We start from the raw sequence: 19019 nt of genomic DNA on the forward strand, positions 1-19019 counted from the left end.
TAAATTGTTATTTTATTAACTCGGGTATCTCCTCTGAATTCGCCGTTAGTTTTTGTGGCGCCTACATTGGTTTTTCGAGGTCATTCTGTTAGTTCATCTATTTCTGTATTTCACTTCAATTCCCCCTAATTAATATCGAAAAACAGTTTCGATAAAAATATGCCATCCTATTTTTGCTAAAATTTTCACCTTTTTCAAAGACTTTCTTTTTTCATCCTCTATACCCTTTTGCTTTGCCAGATATAGCATACCTTCGTTTGTAATGGTATCCTGCCAAAAAAATAGCTTACTATTTATATATTTTTATCATTATTGCATCGGGTCAAAGAAGAACGAATTATTAATTTTTAATTATGTTTATTATAACTATAATATAAAGAGTATTGTATAAGAAACTAATATCACAATATAATATTTACTATACAGTTGCATACACTGCACTCTTAGCAATTCCACATTGATTATTCTTATTTCTGGACATTAGTATGTAACCATCCATACCCCAGCTGGCCCCCCACGAATTTTTAACTATCCAATAATATTTACCATTAGAAATTCCATATCCTACCACGAGAGCACTGTGATTTAATTGGTCTGGAATGCAATTCTCGTCATCAAATATACCTAAAAACAAATAAGTCGCCAATATTTTCACTAAATTGAAGAGAGATAAAAACTTCGGAACACTATGAACTTGTAAATTTTGATGTTATCGCCAATAAAAACTACAAATATAGGTAAGGTTAAAAAAACGATCGAAAAACACCAAAAAAGTGTAGGCGTGTTAAAACGCAATACAAAAACATAAATAAAAGTGGAGACGTCGAAAAAGCGATTTAAAAATGCAACGAAAGTACCAAAAGTCAAAGAAAATTTCGTCGTCTACTAATTTTTTAACGCATTTTTAGTGGTGGTTATTTCTATTATGTTGCTCTTTTTGTGCTTTTAACGTTTTAGGTGACTGTTTTGTTAGAGACATGAGATCGTTAACTTGATAATTGTGATTTGCGTTTAGGTGTTAAAGATCAACCTGTCGTGAAGACACCCATTTTTAAAGTAGTATTACAATAAAATATATCTTAGCGAAATACATCTATCATACAATATCCGTTTACTAACTGATTGGCGCTATACTCTACCTATCTGTATTTGTATACATATGTCTCCAGATATTAACCATACCATTTGTCTCAATTTACTTACAGAGGTTCCGTAATTTGGGGTGGCACTAATTTGCTTACGACGCATCTAATAATAATCTAAGAACCGTTTTTAAAGTTAATGGTTGGTTACTGATATTGAAAATTTGCTACTGAGTATTGAAATTATCTAATGCTAAGGCGTGGCTTATCAAGAAACATCAATTTTGACATCTATTCAAGTCCAACAGTCCAACAATATACAACATAGTGCCTTCTCAGATGACGTAAGTACATAGATACATCTTTGATGCTATTAACACTTCTCAAATAATTCAGGGTACTCGTTCCGGCCTCTTAATTCTATTTAACGTTTTCACAATTCGATCTCAAACCATTAAGAAATATTTTTACCTTTTATAGAAAAATATTCACTAGAAAAAGAGAAAAGGTACGTATCTTAAACGCACTGCTTAGCATGCTGGTTTAGCAAACAAAAAATAAACAAAAGAAACAAATATTATGTGCAGATGAGTCAAAGAGGAATATGAGAAACGCAAAAACATTGAATAAATTCTGACACTGAACTCAAATCTAGGTAAGAAGAGGTAAATATTATACGGTATACAGGGTGTTTGGTAAAGGCATTAGCTTAACCTTGGATTCCTGAGCTTAAAATAGGTTTATTTAAGCTAACTCACCTTAGTACAAAAGTTGATAATAACTGAAATCATCATCATTTTCAACCCGTACTCATCCACTGCTGGACATAGGTCTCCCTCAGCTCTTTCGATCCTTCTCAGTTTTGTGCGGTTTGCATCCAGTTGACGACAATACGCTTCAGATCGTCAGTCCATCTGGTTGGTGGTAGTCCTCTGCTCCGTAGTGCTTCTTCTTGTGGCCTCTACTCGACAATACGTTTTGTCCATCGGTTGTCTGATAATCTGGCGCCGTGTCCTGCCCAATTCCACTTGAGGGACGCGATTCTTTCGACTGCGTCTGTTGTTTTTGTTCTATGACGTATTTCTTCGTTTGGGATTCGGTCCCTCAGGGAGACACCCAACATCTGGCGCTCCATAGCCCTCTGAGTTATGCAAATCTTGTTCACTACCTTTTTTGTGAGTGTTAATGTTTCCGCTCCATAAGTGAGTACAGGCAATACACACTGGTCAAAGATTTTCCTTTTCAGGTATATGGGTAAGTCCGATTTAAATACACAGCTCAGTTTACCAACCGCTGCCCAGACTACTCCTATGCGACGTGGGAGCTCGCACGTTTGGTTATCTCTTCCCAACCGAATATTTCATGTCCCAAGTACTTGTAAGCTGCAGTCTGCTCAATATCCATTCCATCAACAACAGCATTACGATATAGCACCAGATTAGTCATTATTTGGGCCTTGTTGATATTAATCTTTAGTCCGACCTCTAAGAAAGCGTGATATAACTTGTTCAACATTATTATTGCATCATCCGTACGATCGACTGTAAGGACGATGTCATCTGCGAATCTCAAATGACTGAGCTTCTCTCCATTTATATTGATACCATATTCGTTCAGATGTGCCTTCTAAAAGGGGCTGTGAACACTGTGAACAGCTTTGGTGAGATGGTGTCTCCTTGCCGTACTCCTCGCTGCATACAGAATTTATTAGTTTGTTGATCAGAGAGTCTTACTCTAGCCGTTGCATTGTGGTAGATATATTTTATCATGTTAGTGTAGCGATGGTAGCGATGGTCTATTCGGCATTCTTTCAATGCTTTTAACATTTTCTGCCGGTTTATGGTATCGAACGCTTTCTCTTAGTCCACGAATATCAGTGCCAATGGTTTCTTTTATTCCGCCGACTTCTCTATCAAGTTTTTTATTACCACTAAGTGGTCGTTAGTGCTATATCCGGATCTAAACCCAGCTTGTTCTCTAGGCTGATAGAAGTCTAACTTAGCCTGCAGTCTTTTTTTGATAATTGTTGTGAAAAGTTTATTTACGTGTGATAGCAGACTGACAGGGCGGTAGTTTTTAGATATGTTTTGTCACCTTTCTTGTGCAATAAAACAATTACTGCATTGTTCCATTGAGAAGGGGATTTTCCTTGGTAAATGCATTCGGTGAAAAGTTTGGCCAAAACCTGGATAATTTTATTTCCGCCTTGTTTGATTGCCTCGATCACTACTCCGTCATCGCCAGGGAGTTTATTATTTTTCATTTCTGAAAGTGTCTTTTTAACATCGTATGGTGTTACTTGTGGCATTCATTCTGATCCCTGGTTTGTGACTTTGGACAGGGCTGATCTTGCCTTACGTTGGTGCTCTCATACATTTCGCGATAAAACGATTCAACAACCTTAAGGATTTCGGCTCTATCCGTAGCAATGTTGTTGTCTTTGTAAATAACCGAAATACAGGGTGTCAAAGTTAAACTTTTATTTTATTTATTCTTGAATATTTCCTGACAGGCATAGGATAACAATACGAAATTTGGTAAGCAGTAATTTTTGAGATGAGAAATGTAAATTCGCCACCAAATGCGTTAAATTTTTCTTATCCTCCACTCTATATAATTTTTGAATCCAAATTGTTATTCTCTTAATATTTTTACTTAAAAAAGGTATACATACTACATTCATCTCGCTAAACTCAACTGTTTTCGAAATAAACGCATTTTAAATATGCGATACAATATAATTTTTTGTATAAAATGATTATATCCGACAAATAAACTTGAACCCATAATAATTGTGCCAGTTCTCATATTTATGTCATTGCATCACAAATTCCATTTGAAGCAATTTGCGATACATTTTTGTAAATTTTTATGGTTTTAAGTTATTTTTTGGGAGTAACTACAATATTATGCAAAAAATTATGTTTCTTTGCGGATTTAAAATGCGTTTATCTGGGTAGGTAATACATAATTTTTGGTGGCGAATTTAGATTTCTCGTCCCGAAATACCTCCGCTTACCAAATTCCATGTTACTATCCCATACTTGTTAAGAAATATTCAAGAATAAATAAAATAAAAGTTTAACTTTGACATCCCGCATTTCGGTTATCAACTTTCGTACTAAGGTAAGTTAGCTGAAATCGACATATTTTAACCTTAGGAATCTAAGGTTAAGCTATGGCCCATTTTTTACCAAACACGCTTTACATATGGAATAGTCAGATAACGATAGTTATAAATATAATATAATAACGATAGTTATAATAACCGTAAATTATATAATAACGAAATAATGGACATATGTATATAAATGTTTAATACCAGCTCAAATTAGGTCCCAAATAATAAGGTATTTGTTCAGAAGACTTAGAAGGCAACGCCTGGCATTGCCTTGAGGGTAAACTGATGCCATTGATGCTAAACTTTAGATGTTGGGACCTCAGGCCACATAATATAAAAAATGAACGAAAAACTCCAAATAAAGGCCTCTATCGCTCGTATATACAGTGTTGAGCACGTTAATAACCGACAAAATAACGCAAAAGAGGGAGAACAGGTTAACTTGTGAGATTAAAAGAAATTAAACTAATAGAGGTGTAAAATTAAGCGATAAAAATCTATAAATTTACATTCTATTTATTGTTTCCCACCTTTACATATCTTGGAGGAGTTCGGCAACTGTCACTGTGACAGTGACAGTTTTAGTCTTTACTCCATCTTTTGCGTTATTTTTCAGGTTATTAGCACGCTTATCGCTGTATATCAATACGCTCTATTTACCTGATACGTAAAATTGGAAATTAGGAGTGACATTAATAATGACAGAAATTGGTCCTTTAAATGCAACGGCCTTCTGTAGTTCTAATTCGTCATCTTGTTTAATATACGTAAAACTTTTTATTTTGGCAGCAACTTGAGAAGCATTATATTTGCAGGTATCATCAGAAGTCGCAGGATAATCATCTTCCGACATAATTCCCTTATTTTCTATATACTCAAAAGCTCTTGTTATCCAATCCGCATCACAGGAATTCGTTTTTATACAATCTACTAGATTTTTTTCACTAAGAGAAATTAATGTGCCAGTTGATATAAGGTTAGCACCCTCTACTGCACCAGTCTGAAATAATGAATAATAATTTTTGTAGATATTATCTTTTGACAATTGCAATGAAACTAAAAATTAATAATAATATTAGCTTAGAGATATCTTTGGGTTATGTTGTGTTAATCCGTTGATGTTCCGGCCCAGAACTATTTATTTCAGCACAGTTTAATCTCTGCTAAAGAGGTGTGTTAAAGTGGTTGCAGAAATGTAGAAAATATACTAAACAAATGTTCAAGGCTGCTTTTGAAGTACAAAGTACAATATACTTCGTTAGTAACTTATTTCGCAATTAACTTAAAGTTATTTATTAACACCAATCAGTACCTAACTAAAAACACAAACAAAAATATAAATTTTCCCATTATCATAAAACATTTATTATACCGTGGAACTATCACCTGTAGCCATACTTTTGTGGTTTTATGTGAGCAACAACAATATTTAACTTCTTATTTGAACAGCAAAATCTTGAAATCCAGTAGAACGGAGTAATTAGCCAACATCATCATCAATCAGCCAATCGTGCCCAATGCTGTACATAGTCCTCCCTTAGTTCTTTCCAGTGTTATCTGCATTGGGCCGCTTGTAGCCAGGCTACAAGTGGCTACAATTTAACACAATCGTTCAATATTGCTTAAAATATACACACAACCAAACTTATATGGAATCATCCGGTATTTAGAAAAATCCACAAGAAAAAAGTTTCCCTGTAGGTGGCTGTATACCATGTAATACAAAAAACAGTAAATCCTTTATAAAAGGTATATTTAAAATCGTTAAAAAGGGCTACATCACAATTACAGAACTAGTTTTCGACTGGTTTACCAGTCATCATCAGTGCTTACGTGAAGTTTACATGCTAACCACCAAGATATAATTTTACAAAAATATGTGGGTTAAAGCCCTATACACGTGGTCCGTTAAAGAAACATCGGTTAGAGATGCCAATTAAAACATGGATGTTAGAAATATTTTACCATTATGCCCTAGGTAACATCTGAGCTGTGGATTTTAAATATACCTTTTATAAAGGATTTTCTTTTTTTTTTTCATCTGATATTTCTTATTATTTCATGCGAATTTACAAAAACGAACACATGAAGTTAATAAATATTGATTTTAAAGCAATTCAGTAATAAATACATAACAATTAAATAAAACAATAAAGTATCTGAAAAACAAATTGAAACTAGTTATTTTAAAGTCAAAATTTCAACGTCAAACGAAGAATGTTTAAATTGTTTTTATTTATTTATTATTTTTTTGGTAGCCAGTGTTATCTAGTCTTTATGCAAGCTTCAGTTTGCGTGGGCACGCTCCTAATCCAATTATCAACATTTGGTTGTGGTTGGTTGTTCCATCCTTCAAGAGCAGCTTGTACTAGCCGTGGGATGTTTTGTGGATTATCCTGGCGAGCTCTAATTTTTGTTTTAAGTATATCCCACAAATCCTCTACTGGGTTAAGCTAGAGTGAGCAAGCAGACAACTCCAAACAACGGACACCTTCTGCTTCAATGATGTCTCTAGTCACTCTAATGGTATGTGGAGGTCCATTATCATGCATGAAAATTAAATTTTCTCCCGTTGCACCTCTACAGAGCCTAACTACAGGTTATCAACATACCTGTGAGCAGCTAAAGTTGGTTGGATGAAAATTAAACGAGTTTTATTGCGAATCACAATTCCTCTCCAGAAGATTTTACTTCCCCTTTTATATTTGTGAACAGATCTGATAGTTTTCATTCTTGCTTGTGTTTCTCCACCTCTAAGTACACGATTTCGTCGTTCATCTGATTCTACAAAAATCCTGACTTTTTCTGAAAATAGCTCATTGTCATTTTGTCAATTCCTAATGTGCCAGTTTTGGTAGTAAAGACATCAATTTAGGCGATCAATATTGTGCTGCCTGGATAACTCGGGAAGCCATAACTGTATCCTGCTGTATACCTCTTTGGCACGATCTCTTCTTCTTCTCGTTTCAACTAAAAAAAATTACACCTACAGCTTCCAAAACTGCCTTTGGAACTGCAGGTGAGAAATGGTTGGCTGTCTTCCAGCTGAGTGGAGAAATAAACGATCGTGGGTAGCCGTGGGAAACATACTTCACCTTGCCATACTCCACGTTGTCATGCAAGGTAAAATAATGGGAAAAAGAAGTGTGGGCCGCCGTACAACTTCTTGGCTTAAAAACCTACGCCAATGGTTTGGGAAAACTAGCACTGAACTATGTCGTGCGGCTGTAAATAAGACAGTGATTGTTAATACGCAGGGCAACATGAGAGCCAACGATCGACCAGCGGTCTCGGCACCTTAAGAAGAAGAAGAAGAAGAAGAAGAAGAAGAAGAAGAAGAAGAAGAAGAACAAGGGGAGCCGTTATTATATTTTGGCGACTTTTTTTAAGCTTTCCTGGTTCTGGTTACCCAGCATAGCTTTTGGACAGAACGCCCTATGTTACACCTTGCTCTACAACTATAAGAACATTACTTGCTCCACAAAACCAATAATTTTTCCCCGTTGTAAATTCTATAACCCCACGTGAGGCATTGTAATTCCATATAAGTTTGGTTGTGCCTATCTATATAATGTAGCTAAATGGTCTAGCTCGCATCCAAGCATTTGTTACATGTTTCAAAACTTGCGGATGTATCGATGCTTGACCAAATGTAAGTATGTATGTAGTTATTATTGAAAAATAAAAACCCATTACTTACAGCGGAGTAATCAATCAATGAAAAAGTAAAAGTATAAATACCAATAACAGAAAAATTTAATGCAGTCACATAATATTTACGAGACAGATTTAAAATATAAAATAAGTCACACTTACTTCCCACAACCTGTGGGAAGTAGAAATAGGGGTAGGCCAAAACTTAGATGGAAAGATGGTGTAGATGAGGATGGGAGAAAAATAGGCGCAGCAAACTGGCAACGGTTGGCAATGGATAGGACTGACTGGCGTAATAGACTTGCGAAGGTCGAGGCTCTTTCATAGGGCTGTAGCACCATTGATGATGATGATGATTTAAAATAAGGGAGAACAGGGCCGGTTTCCCGAATCTTGGGTAAGAAATATTTATTAATGATGGGGATACCACTCACCAACACTATGGTATATACGCTCAACTTTGCAGACGGTCAACTAATAATGGCTCAAGATTATAACGATTTAAACTATATAGTACCAAAATTAATTGAAGAGTGTGATATTGGGGGTCTAGTAGTAAATAAAAAGAAAACCGAATACTTGTGCATTGGAGGAGAACAAAAAGATCTCATATTAGACGATAATACCTCGAGAAAGCACTGCTGTGACTACAACTATCTAGGTATCACTATTTCACACGATGCAACATTAGAAAAAGCCATAAGAGAGAGAAATACGTCAGGGAGAAAAGCCATTGCAAAGTTAAACAGCATTTTATGGGACCAATCCATCAGCAAAGGAAATAAAAAGAGGATATATGAGACTATAGTGAAAAGTATCGCTCTATACAGCTGTGGGGTACGGCGACTGAATGAAACAACAATCACGGATGACCTAAAAACAAAACAACTTATCTCGTTCGGACCAGAAGGAAAGAGAAAATGAGGTGAGCCGAGAAAAATTTGGAGCGAAGGAATAAATAAAGAGCTGAAAGAGAGGGCCATAGAAGAGGATCTATGGAACAACCGGACGAAGTGGCGATTGGAAGTCGGAAACGGCAGAGAACGTTATAAACCGACATGCAGTAGTAAAATAATGATAAATTAAATCTACTTAAAATTATTAAATATGGCCTCGTTGATCAGAATTGTTGGATTAATTCCTAAATATTATAAACGATCAAGAAGAGACAATAAAATTTACAATGGAAAAGGAATATAATAACACTCTACCTTTCCTCGATGTTTTAGTCTCAAAGAAAGATACTGGATATGAGACTCAAGTGTATAGAAAACCAACACACACCAACAGATATCTCAATTACAAATCAAATCACAACATCAACTTTAAAAAGGGAATAATTGAATCCTTATATGATAGAGCCAAAATTACTTGTTCTAAAGAAAATTTATTGTTAGAAGAAAAACAATTGTAAACATCTGTTTTATTAAAAAATGATTATCCTTTATCGTTTATAAATAACGAATTGTCAAGATTGGATCAAATGGAACAGAACAACCTAGAACGGGATCCTATAACATCCACAAGAAATAATACGAGGAAAATATCAATACCATATATAAAAGGACTATCCCAGAAACTTAAAACCATAGGAAATAAATTCAACATTTCAACAACATTCAAAACAACAAACACATTGAGATCTATTCTATCTAAAACTAAACCTAACAATGAACAAGAAAGAATAAAGAATTGTATTTATAAAATACCTTGTGAATGCGAACAATTTTATTTAGGTGAAACATCAAGACCATTAAACGTTAGAATAAGTGAACATTAGTCTTATATTAAAAATAGAGAATTTGATAGATCTCAAATATGTCAACACGCGTGGGATAATGAACATAGAGTTCAGTGGAGAGATTCAATTATAGTCCTAAAAGATAGTAAAAAGAGAAAAATTAAAGAAGCGGCTCTAATTATGCTAAATGAAACCAATTGTGTCGCAAATTCCTCGGTAGACGGTAGTGTGGTTAGGCATACCAAAAGAGAGAAGTCAATAGAAAGAAAATACCACGATTAGTAAGTCAGTAACAGATCGAGTTAGTACATATTTTACATTTTAGTATTATGTATATAATTTTAACTATTTATAATGGGAAATAAGCCACAATATTATTAAAAAATGATTTTTATTAACGTTTCGACGCCCAAATCGGGTGCCGTTGTCAAAATACAAAATACTATTAACATAAACAAAAATGTTGTTGCTTAGTAAAAAAATTCTTCTAATAATTTATTTAATTTGACTCATTTATATCGACAATTCAGATACATATGATACATTTTAAAGTAGAAGGCTTTAAAATGATATTGCCAATATTTATGAGTTGCGTTCCTGGGACGACTTTACTGAAAGATAGTTCATTCGATTACATGAAATCAACCCCAACTCAAGAATATCCGTCACAAAAAAATCATAGCATGTGACCTGTCTTTAAAAAGACAACCACATGCAACGGTGACATTAAAATTCTCGCGTTAGAGATCTCATAGTAAATCACGAGGGAAAACCAGGAAAAAATTTAAATCATTTTTTAATAATATTGTGGCTTATTTCCCATTATAAATAGTTAAAAATGTATATAATATCTATATATTGTTAATATTATTTATAATTTAAAACAGCTATATATTATTAAAGTCAGAATTTGGTATTAGATTTGAGAGTAAACTAAATGTAAGCCCAAATACTTACGATGTCGGGATAGTATCGCGAGGTTTTTTCATGGTTTTCCCTCGTGATTTATTATGGAATCTCTAACGCGAGAATTTTACTGTCACCGTTGCATTTGGTTGTCTTTTTAAGGACAGATCACATGCTAGGATTTTTTGTGGAGGATATTCTTGAGTTGGGTTGATTTCATGTAATCAAATAAACTTTCTTTTAGTAAAGTCGTCCCAGGAACGCAACTCATCAGTATTGGCAATATCATGTTAAAGTCTTCTATTTTAAAATGTATAATATACATGTCTGAATTGCCGATATAAATGAGTCTGATTAAATAAATTATTATAAGAATTTTTTACTAAACAACAACATTTTTGTTTAATTTAGTATTATTTTGTATTTTGACAACGACACCCGACTTAAGCGAAACGTTAATAAAATCATTTTTTTGGTAAAATTGTCGCTTATTTTCCATTGAATATAGTTGATTATAAAAATGCCACAAGAAAATAGCTTCAGAACAACATTAAAGTTATTACTTACTACACTAAAAGCTCCACATGCACCTAAAGCTCCTTGATCTTTTACTTCAGTTACAGCACCCTTTTCTCTCCAGTCAATTTCATCTGGTAAATCACCAATAGTGTGTTGTTGAATATTGCTTTCGTTATTAGATGCATTAATTTTAATTGGCTTAAACTTAGCTAAAAACTCTAATGATGTTAAATCGGTAAATTCTGTGACACCGAGTTTATAAGATGATTGCCCAGCTTCAAATCTTTTATTGTGACATTGAATTCTTTGTAAATTAACTTGAAAAACTCTAAAACGATTTGGTTCTTCTAATAAGGTGTAAGATTTACCATATGTATCCTGAAACATAGAAATAATATTCAAAAACTAAATAGGTATATATATTGGGGTGGTGCGAAAAAAGTCAAGTTGATAATTCCGTATCGCTATAGTGCGGAAAAGTTGCGATTGGTAATTACAAGAAAAACAAAAAAATAATTATTCAAATCGGACTTTATCTTCCGATCCCGCAACGAACCTAAAGATTATGAAAAAAATGAAATTTTACCTTTTTTTCAAAAATTTTTATTTATCCTTCGAGTACGTTGTATTTATCGCTATAGTAAAATTTATTTAAACTTTAATGGTTGAGTACTACAAATTTTTTTTTTTTATTAGAAAAAGAAGAAGATTATGAAAAAAATGAAATTTTACCTTTTTTTCAAAAATTTTTATTTATCCTTCGAGTACGTTGTATTTATCGCTATAGTAAAATTTATTTAAACTTTAATGGTTGAGTACTACAAATTTTTTTTTTTTTATTAGAAAAAGAAGTCGCATTCACCAAAAGGTTATTAGCGACGGAACAAAATATAAATAACAAAAGTAAACAACTACAGGTTGTACAAAATGTTTATGGATTTTAGATAATTAACTATATTGTCGCAGGAATAGTTTTGTCCTAGAGCCTGTGGTAGAGCGTTTGGGATCTTGTAGCGCTGTCTTTCTTGGTTATATTTACTACAAACTATTAAAAAGTGTTCGACTGTTAATCGGACGTTACACTGATCGCATATAGGAGGATTACTCTTTGTGAAAAGGTAAGAGTGCGTTAACCTGGTATGTCCTAGACGTAAACGCGCAACCGCAATTTGTTCTCGTCTATTGCGCGACGATGGAAACCACTGAGACACATTATTTTTTATTCTATTTAACTTAGAATTAGATTGAGACCACACATTTCGCCACAAACACAACACTTTATTTTTAAAATAAGCTTTTAAGTCACTGGAGACACACTTGTCTATCGGCTCCGAAAAATCACTTAAAATTGCCTCTCGTGCAGTCCTGTCAGCTTCTTCATTTCCTGTTATTCCGACGTGTGAGGGAACCCATACAAATTGAACGCTTCTTCCATGTTCATGAGCTTGGGAAAGCTGGTATTTTAGCAACTTTTCAAAAGGATGTTTCGGAAAAATGTGTTTTAATGAGTTTAGAGAGCTAAGGGAATCTGTTATGATCAGGGCTTTGGTGAGTGTAAGCTCGTTAAGAAGTTTCACAGCACGGTATATGGCGTAGAGTTCAGCTGAAAATGTGCTACATGCTGGGGGTAAACGGAAAAGAAGATTGTTTACTAGTATCGCTACACCACCGCTTGCACGACCTGCATCTGTACGGTCTTTGCGGAAACAATTTAAATGTTTTGAATTGTACAACTGATTGGTCTTTAAGTTTGTCTCCTGTAGACAAAGAATATCTGGAGAATATTCGGATAAAAGAAGCTGTAGCATAGGGAGACGATGGAAAAATCCATCAATGTTCCATTGAAGTATCCAGTTGAATGTTGTTAACAGATTCGGAGTTAGATGATACTGAGCAATTATCTACAGAAGAGTCACTGTGTAAGTCAGAAATCTCTTTCCCTAAATGGTTAAGAAGTTTCTTTTGAAGTTTTGTAAACTTAGTTTTTGTAGATCTATCATTTGCATATTGATAGCTGCTTTGTAAAAGATAGAGTAAACCAGGCATATCAGTTGTAAATTCTTTAACGACGCTAATAGTGTCGGGGGAGCCTTGGACATTATCAATCAGTAAGGACAATTGGTGGTAATTTAAAACGAATGGTGGGGTATGATTATCAATAAAATTTTCAAGAGTTTCCCGTGTAGATGGGACTTTAGATGAGCGCGGTTTTTTTGGTTTAGAAGATTTGGGTTTTGCAAACAGATTTTGTGATGAAATTGCTGAGTCTGAAGGAGGAGTATCGATCTCACCAATACTGCGTTTTATGGAAGAACTTGCGTTTTCGCAAGTGCTATTAGAGTTTTCACTTAGATGTTGTGGCTTTATTACCTTTGGAAGTACTGGAGCAGACTCATTGGTAATGACAGAAGTCGAGTTGAAGTTTTGATTGTAAGATTGGTTAAAATGGTTGTTTCGGAAAATTGTGGTGATGTATCAGTTTTCAGTTTTATTGGAGTTTTCTGCAGTTGTATCTAATGGAAGAGGTGCTGATATATTGGAGGATATTGCTTTAGGAGTTTGTGAAAACGGTATTGCCGCTGAATGTGGATGACTGAAAGTGTTGCTATGAGTAGGAGTATTAGTAATTTCTTGTTCATGGAGATTTGTAGGTGTAGGTGATATGCTAGGATTTGATAATACATAACTTGATGACTGCTGAGTGTTTGGTAACTTGTGTAATATACTTGTTGGATCTGTTTGATTTGGTACTTCATTGTTTGAATCAATATGATTTGATTCCGTTACTGAACTGTTATTGCATTGGGATGATATGTGTCCTGTATTTTTGCAAATAAAGCAGGTGAGTGTACCTTGTGACAAAAATTTGAGGTAAGGTGTTTGGTCGAAATTTATTAGAATAGAATCTGGAATTGGTGATGTTATAGGGCTTACATAAACTTGCCTCCGAAAGCTCAATATGTGACTATATTCGGGAAGAGTTGAGCTAATTTTCAGAAATGCTATTGGGGAAATAAGCTTTAAACCAATATTCTGTAATTCTTCAACTAATACTTGATGAGGAATTGACGGGCAGACACCAGACAAGACTAGTCTTTCTGCTGGAGAGACAAGTCTCCGTGCTGTTACAACTTCGCCGAGTACTTCTATAGAGCCATGTTGTTGCATGAAATTATCTACTACGGTTTTGTTTGCCAAATACATGCAGATTCTATTATGAGATAATCTAGATGAAAAAATAATATTTTTTGGGTTGATTATTGTGCCCAACGGAATTAAATAATCCTGCAATTTAGCATTATCGATACAACTAAATACAATTGCTTCGGTCTTACTCGGAAAAGAGTTTAAAGCGGCTGATGCATAACTGTTTGTGATATTCGAACGTTGATTTACTGGACTTAGATCAGAAGGTGTGTTTACATTGTGTGAAGTCATTTTAGCTGCGGTGGCGAAAGCTTCAGTCCGGCTCTGGTAAGTGACAAACCAACCGCATGCTAGCTAACCTCACAAAATGATTGAACGGTGGTGTTTATTTATTATTTGACTTTTTCTTTTCACAATAATAAAGTAATAATTACGTATAGATGACTTACGTAGTAGTATCTAGTAGATAAACACTTTAATTTTAAAAAACTATTTAATAATACCACTTTTTTTTAGTAAAAACTAGGAGTACAATATCAGTACAACTTTACCATACCTTGCCAGGGCCAGTCTCCACTACAAAAAAAAAATGTTTCACGCATTTAACGGATATTTTACGATGCTGCAAGGTCAATCAAAATCTATAAAAGATTGAAATTTTTGATGATTTTGAAAAATTAAAAAACATTTAGTTATCTCATTTTTTTGTTACATTGTGAAACTCTTCGCTTGTTTAGATATTGGATGACAATATTTAAACAACCCAGATCTCAAAACAAGGGCTGGTTGCACTTCTAGCTCCACACGCACCCTTGTTCCAACCAACCAATGAGTGTGTGTTTTTTACATTATTTACATTTCTTTTTCATCTGCTTGTGTTCAGCTCTCAAACACCAATTTTGCATTGTGATTTCTTGATAAGATCTGGCAGCATGGACCTTGATTTAAGTGTTGTCCTGATGCATCCATCTCTTGATTGAGGCCCACATACATTAGCATTAGACGATGCTTCCGTGGCCAACTTTCCAACTTTAGACAACATCAGCTGTCTTGTGGTAGGGATAATTTTGTACATACATTCCAGTCTTACATGTCGCCCGATGTAATACAGGGAGTTATATCTTCATGTGAAACTCTTCGAGGAAGTCGTGGAGAAGATAGTTTTGCATCATTCCAGTATATTATTTTAGTTTAGTCCTGTGCTCCAAAATTTCAAGTAGTAGGGAGAAAGGAAACACATTTTAGAGAGCTAGGGCCAAGAAGAGTGTTAAAAGCCGAACAGACTAAAGCCAAGGGCAAAAGTATTAGAAATTTCATCCTCCCTACTTTAAATTTTCAAGCACAGGACTACACTGAAATAATAGACTAGAATTTTACAAAACTGTCTTCTCCACCAGTTCTTCGAAGAGTTTCAAATGAAGATATAGCTTCTTGCATTACATCGGGAGACATGCCAGACTGGAGTGTACAAAACTATCTCTGCCACATGCAAGCTGACGAGCGCTGTCTAAAGTTGCCCACGGAAGCATCGTCTGTGGGCCCCAATCAACAGATGGATTCATCAGGAAAACGTTTAAATCAAGGTCCATGCTGCCAGATTTTACCAAGAAATCACAATACAAAGTTGATGTTTAAGAACTGGACACAAACAGATAAAAAAGAACTGTACTTATGTAAATAATGTAAAAAACACACACTCATTGGTTGGTTGGATAGAGGGTGCGTGTGGAGCTAGAACTGCAACCACCACCTCGTTTTGAGTCCTGGGTTGTTTAAATATTGTCATACAATATCTAAACAAGCGAAGAGCTTCAAAATGTAACAGAAAAATGAAATAATTAAATGTTTTTAATTTATCAAAATAATAAAAAATTTTAAATTTTTATAGATTTTGATTGCAAAAAAAAAATTTTTTCTACTACTCTACCATGCAAACTGTAAATAAATTTTACTATAGCGATAAATAAAACGTACAGGAAGAATAAATAAAAAATTTTGGAAAAAGGTAAAATTTCATTTTTTCATAATCTTTAGGCCTGTTGCGGGATCGGAAGATAAAGTCCCATTTGAATAATTCTTTTTTTGTCTTTCTTGTAATTACCAGTCGCAACTTTTCCGCACTATAGCGACACGGAATTATCAACTTGACTTTTTTCGCACCACCCTAAATTATATTTTACTTTGTTTAATAATATTGTCTCTACCGACGATATCAGAAACATAAGTACAAGGAGATTCAGTGAAACGGTGCGATTAGGCAAGGCTTCTGACGATAATATATAGGTACCGCGGGCCTGCAACGTAATCGTTGTGCATTTAGAAAGTAGGAAGTTTAGTGATCATAAGGACGTGGTCGGGTGAACAACGCGCACTTGCTGTAAAAGCTTATTACATAAATGATGAAGGTTTTGTGCGTGTACAATAAGCGTTTCGTTTAGACACATTTGCCTCCTGCAATTCCGTCTAACATGGCTATTAAGAGTTGGGTTAGGAACTTTGAAAGTAGTGGTTCAGTATCACAGAAAAGAGGTGGCAGGGTTAGAACTGCTCGCACACCACAGACAATTGAATCGGTGCGAAATTCATTACACGCGAGTGGTCGCAGGGATCTTCCGAGGACTGGCGTGTAATGAATTTCGCACCGCTTTAATATTATGTAGTGTGCGAGCAGTTCTGACACTGCCACCTCTTTTCTGTGATGTTGAACCACTACTTTCAAAGTTCCTAATTTAAGTCTTAATAGCCATATTAGACGGCACTGCAGCCAGGGGCGGCAAATGGTAGTCTAAATGAAACGCTCGTTGTACACGCACAAAACTGATACCATTTTTGTAATAAGCTTTCGCAGCAAACGCGCGGTGTTCACCTGACCACGTGTCTATGGTAACTAAACTTCCCACTCTCTAGATTCACAACGTTTGCGTAACAAGCTCGCGGCACCTCTATTTTATCGTCAGCAGCGTTGCCAAATCGTACCTTTTTATGACTCACCTTGAACAATAATACGTACATATAAAATATTTAAAGCTGAATCATTTTGTATGCCGAATGACGCAAAAGTTTAAAATAAATTCATTATTTCAGAAACAGATGACATTTAAAATATCCTAAATAACGTCTTTTTTAATTTTTGATTGGCCATTAACTGCTGTGTATGTGTTGGACATTACGTACTCATTGTTGACGTTATAACGTTTCTACCTTTTTCGGTTGGTGCTACCACAAATTGCAAAAAAAAGTTGTCTTTAAACTGCCGTCATTCGGTCATTTCTTTACAGAAATTGATTTTTTAGTCATACTACAGTTAGTAGTATTAAGAATTAATTTTTAAGACAAAAAATTTAGAACTTTATATACCAAAAAATTACACAATAAATTCCAAAACACAGAGTTTTTTTTTCGCCAAAGTTCTCTTAATCAACAGCTAAAAAATAGAAAGATACTGGAAATATCATCGACGTAATATCATACAGGTTTAAAACATTTGACTATGGCATTGCAAATTATACAAGGTAATAGTACGTAGTTGGTGAAGAAAAAGACAGAATATATTTTTAAGTTTAACATCGAGTAGTACTTACCTTAAATATTTTCCAGGCTTCCTTGTCACTCAAGGCAGTGACTATATGTATAATTAAGTAGATAGCAACAAACAGTTTCATCTTGAACACAATAAAGCGCAAAATAAAATAATTTTCCTAAAAATACCTGTATCGTTATTTAACAACAATTTGCAAAAAAAAAAACGCTTGTAGTTTTTAAATTCAATGATGATGGTTATTTACCTAGAATTTTAGTTCGCCTTATTTTTATTATTCGAAAGAAAGTAATTTGTGATTAGATTAGAATTGTTTATCTGATCTTAGATATTCAAACCAAGCTATTTGTTGGGAAAAAATAAATAACTGGACATCACCGTTACTGTTTCTGTACGATTACAAAAGACAGAGAGGGCCAAAATTATGGAATAAAATTTATTTAAAATGGATCACTTTGAAGATAAATCCCAAAAGAGGCCGATTTTATTTTTAAATTATAATTTTTTGGCATATATATATATATATATATATATATATATATATATATATATATATATATATATCATATATTGACGTCATCCATCTGAGCGTGATGACGTAATCGATGATTATTTTAAATGAGAGTAGGGGTCGTGTTATAGTTAATTTGAATAGAATAGAATAGAATAGAATAGAAATATGCTTTATTGTCATGAAAAATTGTACAATTTTATCGACAAAGCTTATAAAAAGTCAAGACAACAAAACAATAACAATCCAATTTAATGATATACAATAATAATGAAGTTAAATAGAAGTAGTCAATTGCAAAATTTAAGTAAATTGCAAATGCATAGTCTACCTAGTAATTAATAAGTTTAAAAGTTAAGCTGCTGCATATGACACCCAAATATAGACAAAAAAAAATGATAATAAAAATACTACTTGTGCAAAGGGTACTGTAATTTCTTAGTTATTGATTAAGAAAATCTTCTACTGAATAATATGGTCTTTCAGATAGGTAGGCTTTTGTCAGTTTACGGAATTTGGGGAAAGATGCTGCAGATTTAAGTTGTAGAGGGAGATGATTATAAAGTTTTTTTGCGGAATATAAGATAGATTTCTTTACTAACTCAGAGGACGGGGTCGGCATATGGACGTCAAACGTAGAATTTCTCGTGAAGTAGTCATGATTAGGTCTTGGTGGAAAGACATGTAGATGTTTACGAATTAAGCAAACAGTTTCTAAAATATACAAAGATGGAAGGGTTAAAATTCTGTGATCTTTGAAGTAACTTCTGCAATGTGTTGTTCTTCTGAGGCCAAACAGA

The 19019-nt window shown here is 34.2% G+C and overlaps 1 protein-coding gene across 1 annotated transcript; it reads right to left on the reverse strand.

Annotated features, from left to right (window-relative positions):
• Positions 1-337: 337 nt before the first annotated feature.
• LOC114335561 (procathepsin L) lies at positions 338-17991 on the reverse strand. The gene is made up of 4 exons (XM_028285806.2): positions 17752-17991; positions 11072-11401; positions 4864-5203; positions 338-624 (listed from the first exon to the last, which is right to left on the reverse strand). The coding sequence occupies exons 1-4, from the start codon at positions 17830-17832 to the stop codon at positions 419-421; spliced, it is 957 nt and encodes a 318-aa protein (XP_028141607.1). The 5' UTR covers positions 17833-17991; the 3' UTR covers positions 338-418.
• Between the last annotated feature and the right edge of the window lie 1028 nt (positions 17992-19019).

Source organism: Diabrotica virgifera, chromosome 1, assembly GCF_917563875.1.
Source record: "Diabrotica virgifera virgifera chromosome 1, PGI_DIABVI_V3a".
Taxonomy (NCBI): Eukaryota; Metazoa; Arthropoda; class Insecta; order Coleoptera; family Chrysomelidae; genus Diabrotica; species Diabrotica virgifera.

Bases quoted from the DNA above. Each gene is read 5' to 3' on its own strand.
- LOC114335561 (XM_028285806.2), bottom strand. From the start codon at position 17,832: ATGAAACTGTTTGTTGCTATCTACTTAATTATACATATAGTCACTGCC. The intron at 11,402-17,751 runs GTAAGTACTACT...TCTATGTTTCAG, and splicing joins AAGCCTGGAAAATATTTAAG to GATACATATGGTAAATCTTA. The intron at 625-4,863 runs GTAAATAGAGCG...ATTTGTTTTTAG, and splicing joins TTTCCAATTTTACGTATCAG to GTATATTTGATGACGAGAAT.